Here is a 7,159-nt window from a genome sequence, read left to right on the forward strand (position 1 = left end):
CGAGCACAGGCCGACATGATAGATGAAAGTGGCAATATAACATTTCCTTCAAACACAACAGAGGAGAGTGTCACACCACCTGAAGTAGCCTCACAGTCCACTCCAGCATCAAAAGATCAAGTAAGCATTACACAATTGTGCCAAGCCTTGACACTCACCATGAACATACCGAAGCCTGACATTAAGTCCTTTAGCGGAGACCCAGCGGAATATTGGGCATTCGTGACCAGTTTCGAGACAAACATCGGTTCCAAAGTGACTGATGCCCGAACAAGGCTGACTTACCTGGTGCAGTTCTGTCGAGGTATAAAAAAAGGCAAAGGAAAGCATCGAAAACTGTATCCTGATGGAACCCACAGAAGGCTACAAAACAGCACTTAAAATCTTGCGCGAGCAGTTCGGACAGCCACACTTAATAATGCATGCTCTGCTGCGCAAGGTTACCAACCGAGGACAGATACGACAGAACGATGGCAACGCCCTTTGGGATTTAGCGAGGGACATGAAGAAGTGCCAAATAACCTTGTCCCAGCTTGGATACAATGCGGACATGAACAGCTCAGAGAACCTACTTAAGGTTCAGCGTCTCTTGCCCGTTCATCTACAAGCAGACTGGGCCAAGAAGGCACAGGTGACCATCGAGTCCAAACGAGAACCAAGCTTCGCACAGATGACGGAGTTTATTGAGACGAAGGCGAAAACTGCCAGCAATATGTACGGACAGAATATCACCAAGACTTTCAGTCCGACCAGCGCAAGTCATTCCTCACGCACCAAACCGAAGGCTTACCCGGCCAAGGTGACTGCGCTGTCAACTAGTGTGGGTGGTGACTATCTTCATGAAGCAAAGAAGGACAAGCAAGTCAAATGTCTCTGCTGTTCCCAGCAACACAAATTGGCAGAATGCAAGACCTTCACACAGAAGTCATATGACGAGCGTCGTCAGTTTATGAGAGATAATAAACTGTGCGACAACTGCTTCATTCCATGGCATGTAGCCAGACGTTGCAGACTCAGCAGTCGTTGTGGGATTGATGGATGCACGTGGAAGCATCATACTCTCCTTCATCCATCCCGTGCGCCTGTTGCCAATCGTGAGGAGCAGAAGGGCTGCGAAAATCCAGCAAGTGTTAAACCTGAACCTGCTGGTACATGTACCTCAACTGGGGCTGGGAGACGGGTGATGGAAGGAGAAAAGGATCAGCCTGGAGAGTGCCATGCTGTGACATCAAGGCAAGTGGCCTTGCGAGTGCTGCCAGTAAGGGTCAAACACAACGGCCATGAGCTTGAGACTTGTGCTCTACTGGATGAAGGCAGTGACGTTTCGCTGTGCGACGAGGAGCTGGCTGAGCAGCTTGGGATCAGGGGTGAAAGGTTCAACTTCTCCCTGAATACAGTTGGAGGAACAAGCAAGTATCACGGCATGGAGATAAACCTAACAGTGAAGTCCATCCAAAATGATGAAGAGCTGGACCTACCGAGAGTGAGGACTGTCCAAACCTTGCCTATATCAAGTAGCGTCTTCCCAAATCAGAAGGATGTGAAGAAATGGAGACATCTGGATGGAATTGAGTTCCCCCAAACTGACGGAAGGCCAGTTCAAGTCCTAATCGGCGGAGATGTCCCTGAAGCCTTTTGGGTGATGGAAGAGAGGCGGGTTGGACGCAAGGAACCTTATGCGGTGCGATCACTCCTGGGATGGACGCTCGTTAGTCCTACATCACCCTCCTTCAAGCAGGGAGCAGGAAGTTTCAATATCAACCATGCCAAGCTGCAAGACGACCAACTGCAACAGCAAGTGCAGAGATTTTGGGAGGTAGATTTTGGCGGATCTATCATGGACAATAAGCGTGGTGACTCTGTGGAGGATCGGAGAGCGAGATCCACCATGGAGGAGTCTGCAAGGCTGATTGATGGGCACTACGAAATAGGTCTACCATGGCGAAGACGAAATCCTGACTTGCCAGACAACCGGGCACTTGCTGAAACGAGGCTGGGTTCCCTTAAGAAACGCCTGCAGAAAGATGATGAGTTGCGTCAGCAGTACAAGGAAACCATTGATGGTTATGTCCAAAGGGGATATGCAAGACCAGTGCCGGAAGAAGTACCAAATGTCGAGGTGGGAAGGAAATGGTATTTGCCACATCATCCTGTATTTCATCCCCAAAAGCCAGGAAAGATGAGAGTGGTATTTGACTGCGCAGCAAGATTCCGAGGTACATCACTCAATGATAATCTCCTACAGGGCCCAGACTTAACAAACAACCTGGTCGGTGTGCTGACTCGTTTCCGCCATGAGACTGTTGCATTAGTAGCAGACGTGGAGGCTATGTTCCACCAGGTACGAGTTCCCGAGAGAGACTGCGATGCCCTACGATTTCTGTGGTGGCAGAGTCATGACTTGTCCAAGGATCCGACTGACTTCCAGATGCTGGTTCATTTGTTTGGGGCAACATCCTCGCCCAGTTGTGCAGGATTCGCTCTGAGGAAAACGGCAGATGACTATGGTGCTGAATTTGGGGAGGCTGCCTCAGCAGTACGTGACAATTTCTACGTCGATGACCTTTTGGTGTCGGTGAGTTGTGCAGAAGCGGGTATCAACCTGGCTAGACAGCTCATTGATCTGCTCAGCAAAGGTGGATTTAGACTGAGGAAATGGATCAGCAATAACCGGGAGGTTCTGTCTGCTATTCCAGCAAGTGAGAGAGCCCCATCTGTGTTGGATCTGGATTTGGGAGACTTACCAATCGAGCGTACCCTTGGTATACATTGGAACGTACAGTCGGACACCTTTGCTTTCAAGACGGTTCTGAAGGAAAGGCCCACCACCCGGAGAGGCATCCTATCAATTGTCAGCTCACTATATGACCCACTGGGGTTCCTAGCGCCTTTCATCCTACCTGCCAAGATTTTGCTTCAGGATATCTGAAGCAAGAAGCTAGGTTGGGACGAAAAGGTTGAGGAGCGAGAATTGTTTAGATGGAAGCGCTGGTTGGATGACCTGCCAAGATTGGAGGCTCTCACCATCCCCAGGTGTTTGAGGCCAAGGGAGCTAGAAGATACTGCAATCAGTCAGCTGCACTTCTTTTCAGACGCCTCTGAACGTGGATATGCGGCCGTGGCTTACCTACGGACAGTGGATGGATCAGGAAGGATAGACTGTTCCTTCATCATTGGGAAGGCAAGGCTGTGTCCTAAGAGGTCGATATCCATACCGAGGTTGGAGCTTACGGCAGCTGTCCTATCAGTTCAGCTCAGCAAAATGGTTCAGGAAGAGCTGAGATTGCCCATCACCGACATTGTATTCTGGATCGATTCAACTTCGGTTCTGCAATACATAAGAAACGAGAGTAGGCGCTTCCGCACCTTTGTCGCAAATCGGGTTGCAAGGATCCAAGATGCCACCGATGAGTCACAGTGGCGATATGTCAACTCCGAATCCAACCCAGCAGATGAAGGATCCAGGGGCCTGAGCGCTGAAAGGATGATCAAAGATGGCCGCTGGTTAAAGGGGCCGCAGTTCCTGATGATGAATGAGGATCATTGGCCAATACCTCCAGTTGTCGTGCAGGGTACTGTACCAAACCCTGACATATTGCCGCTCAATGATGCTCTTGAGAGGGATCCTGAACTCAAGAGGGTGGTGACGCAGACAGCCTTAGTGCAAGAGAAGCTGAAGGTTGATGACTTCCTGACCAAGTACTCATCATGGAACCGATTGAAGAGAGGCGTTGCTTGGCTCTTGCGTTTCGTTCAGTATCTTCACATCCGCTGCAAGGGAATAGCAGATGACTCAAGCCTTAAACAAGGAGGTCTTTCCGTAGAAGAATGCCAGAGTGCAGAAAGGGGCATAATAAGGTACATACAGAGTCAAGCATTTCCCAAAGAGATAGATGCACTTCACTCGACGAAGCAGGAGACGGCCACCTGCGGAAAGAAGTCCAGGGGGCAACGACTCTCTCTTCACAAACTGAATCCTGTTTTGATGGATGGCATCTTGCGAGTAGGCGGTCGCCTTAGAAACGCACCAATTGATCAGGATATGAAACACCCGATTATTCTTCCCAGCAACCATAAGGTGACAGAGCTCATTATCATTCACCATCACTTGCTAGTAGGGCACTCCGGGGTTGGAATGACATGGTCGTCGCTGAGGGAGAAGTTCTGGGTCGTCAGAGGTGGCGCAACTGTTAGACGTGTCATTGGCAACTGCTTTGAGTGCAAGAAGAGGAATGCTCCATTGAGACAACAGTTCATGGGTGACTTACCGGCGGCTAGAGTAACGCCAGATAATCCTCCGTTCACATCGGTCGGTGTTGACTACTTCGGTCCCGTCTACGTGAAGCAAGGCCGGATTCACATCAATCGGTATGGGTGCATCTTCACATGTTTATCGATGCGGGCAGTCCACCTTGAAGTTGCTCACTCTTTGGATACCAATGCTTTTATCAACGCACTTCGACGATTTATCGCAAGAAGGGGCAAACCACAGATCATCATGAGTGATAACGGCACAAATTTCGTCGGGGGAGAGCGAGAGCTGCGGGAAAGTCTTGATGACCTGAATCAGCGGAGGGTTGGTGACTTTCTGCTGCAGCAGGGTATCAGGTGGCAATTCAATCCTCCAACAGCAAGCCATATGGGCGGTGTATGGGAGAGAATGATACGGTCTGTGCGCAAGATCTTGAGGTGTTTGTTGAAGGAGCAAGTTGTGTCTGATGAAGTTTTGCTTACCTTGATGGCAGAGGTCGAGGCAATTCTCAATGCCAGACCATTGACCCCACTGAGTTTTGATCCAGGTGACGACGAGCCTCTGACACCGAATCATTTGTTGCTGTTGCGGGCTAATCCCAGCTTACCCCCAGGTCTGTTTCAGAAGGAAGATGTATACAGTCGTCGACGTTGGCGTCAAGCTCAGTTTCTGGCCGACCAATTTTGGAATCGTTGGCTTCGAGAGTACTTACCTGTATTGCAACTTCGACAGAAGTGGACGCAGCGAGTACAGAATCTTCAAGTTGGAGATCTGGTCCTGGTGGCGGATGACAGGGTGTCTCGCGGTCATTGGCCTTTGGGAAGAGTCAGCCAAACCTACCCAGACCATGAAGGCAACGTCCGACAGGTGGAGGTCAAGACCGGGACCGGCTACTTCAGACGACCAATCACCAAGCTGTGTCTCGTGGAGAGTGCCGAGAACAAAGTTGTTATTGTTATTCAGACTTTAAGGGGACGTTAATTAAAGTTTGGGGAAAATGAAAATCTAGTAAGATAGTTCATTTGGGGCTGGAAATGTAACGTTGTCTTACCAGTTACATCAAATTTCATTCATGATTTGTATTGGGGGCGCCCTTTGTTTACATGTGCAGGCTTGCGCGTAGGTCAAGGGTCAAGCGCGACATGTACTGATTCGTTGTGAACGTAATTCCAGAAATTAAGGCTTAGGTTTCCCCGGACTCTACACAATCGGTATGATTTCTGTTTCAATTGTTATTAATCGTTAACTGTAAACTTTGAAGAAGATATTTGGGTTAATTTGGGGGGCATTTTGAAGTGTTTAATCGTTTAAATCTGTGGGATATTTGGGTCATAATTTGGGAAGAACTTGTACGTGAAATCACTGCATTGTTATGTGTATTGTTCAAGGGTCAGGTAAATCCCTTCGTTTTGGCTAGTTATTCGTTAGAGTTTTGTCATTTATTGCAGTGAACCGTTTACTGCCAGGCCATATCCACTCAGATCGCGGCGCACATCAGTTAAGCAATTATAGCCAGTGAATGAAGGATCAAGTAAAGTGTACACAAGTGCAGACAAATAAAAAGGACTGGAGCGAGTTCAAAAATAGAGTTTCGACAATTTATTTCCCATGTACTAAGCTACATCTGCATGTTGCGCAAGACAAAAGGCAATTTTGTGAAGAATTGTATTGCGGTTGTTACACACTAGTTGTTACCCTAACTGTATGCCTACTTCATTTACAAATGTATTTTTTCTTCTTATTTTGTTTTCAGAAATGAAGAGTGTCGTGACACCATCCAAGACATCAAGTTCCTTCTGGTCTGTTTGTGTGCAGCTCGTCCAGTGTGTCTGTCCCATTAACCCTGCCCTGTCCTCTCATTTCATTCCTTAGTGTGTTTAGTTCATTCCACATCCACTCCAACATTTCATCTCCTAAATATCATATGAATAAAAGTTGTTACATGTGAGCTGAAGTTGTTATATGTGAGCTGAAGTTGTTATATGGGAGCTGAAGTTGTTTTTTGTGAGCTAAACGTGTTCTGTGTTAAAGCTATTTTGTTCTAAAGTTACAAAGCTGAAGTTGATTGCCAATTCAAAGGCAAAGATGACATGCTGAAGTTGATTGCCAATTCTAAGGCAAAGATTACTTGCTGAAGTTGATTGCCAGATCAAAGGCAAAGATTACTTGCTGAAGTTGATTGCGAATTCAAAGACAAAGATTACTTGCTGAAGTTGATTGCCAATTCAAAGACAAAGATTACTTGCTGAAGTTGATTGCCAATTCAAAGGCAAAGATTACTTGCTGAAGTTGATTGCCAATTCAAAGGCAAAGATAACTTGCTGAAGTTGATTGCCAATTCAAAGGCAAAGATTACTTGCTATTGTTGATTGCCAATTCTAAGGCAAAGATTACTTGCTATTGTTGATTGCCAATTCTAAGGCAAAGATTACTTGCTGAAGTTGATTGCCAGATCAAAGGCAAAGATTACTAGCTGAAGTTGATTGCGAATTCAAAGGCAAAGATTACTTGCTGAAGTTGATTGCCAATTCTAAGGCAAAGATTACTTGCTGAAGTTGATTGCCAGATCAAAGGCAAAGATTACTTGCTGAAGTTGATTGCCAATTCTAAGGCAAAGATTACTTGCTGAAGTTGATTGCCAATTCAAAGGCAAAGATTACTTGCTGAAGTTGATTGCCAATTCAAAGGCAAAGATAACTTGCTGAAGTTGATTGCCAATTCTAAGGCAAAGATAACTTGCTGAAGTTGATTGCCAGATCAAAGGCAAAGATTACTTGCTGAAGTTGATTGCGAATTCAAAGGCAAAGATTACTTGCTGAAGTTGATTGCCAATTCAAAGGCAAAGATTACTTGCTGAAGTTGATTGCCAATTCAAAGGCAACGATTACTTTCTGAAGCTGATTGTCA

At 46.7% G+C, this 7,159-nt stretch overlaps 2 protein-coding genes across 2 annotated transcripts; both read left to right on the top strand.

Moving 5' to 3' along the window:
- The first annotated feature begins 418 nt into the window (after positions 1-418).
- On the top strand, positions 419-2,929 carry LOC119744071. The gene has a single exon (XM_038220077.1). The coding sequence runs from the start codon at positions 419-421 to the stop codon at positions 2,927-2,929; it is 2,511 nt and encodes an 836-aa protein (XP_038076005.1).
- A 333-nt stretch (positions 2,930-3,262) lies between these two features.
- Positions 3,263-5,233, top strand: LOC119744087. Its single transcript, XM_038220078.1, has one exon. It carries the CDS (start codon positions 3,263-3,265, stop codon positions 5,231-5,233), a length of 1,971 nt encoding a protein of 656 aa, XP_038076006.1.
- Positions 5,234-7,159: the final 1,926 nt, after the last annotated feature.

The sequence above is a fragment of the Patiria miniata genome, unplaced genomic scaffold (genome assembly GCF_015706575.1).
Source record: "Patiria miniata isolate m_02_andy unplaced genomic scaffold, ASM1570657v1 HiC_scaffold_12, whole genome shotgun sequence".
Taxonomy (NCBI): Eukaryota; Metazoa; Echinodermata; class Asteroidea; order Valvatida; family Asterinidae; genus Patiria; species Patiria miniata.

Excerpts from the sequence above, each read along its gene's own strand:
- LOC119744087 (XM_038220078.1), top strand. The coding sequence starts at position 3,263 with ATGGTTCAGGAAGAGCTGAGATTGCCCATCACCGACATTGTATTCTGG.
- LOC119744071 (XM_038220077.1), top strand. The coding sequence starts at position 419 with ATGCATGCTCTGCTGCGCAAGGTTACCAACCGAGGACAGATACGACAG.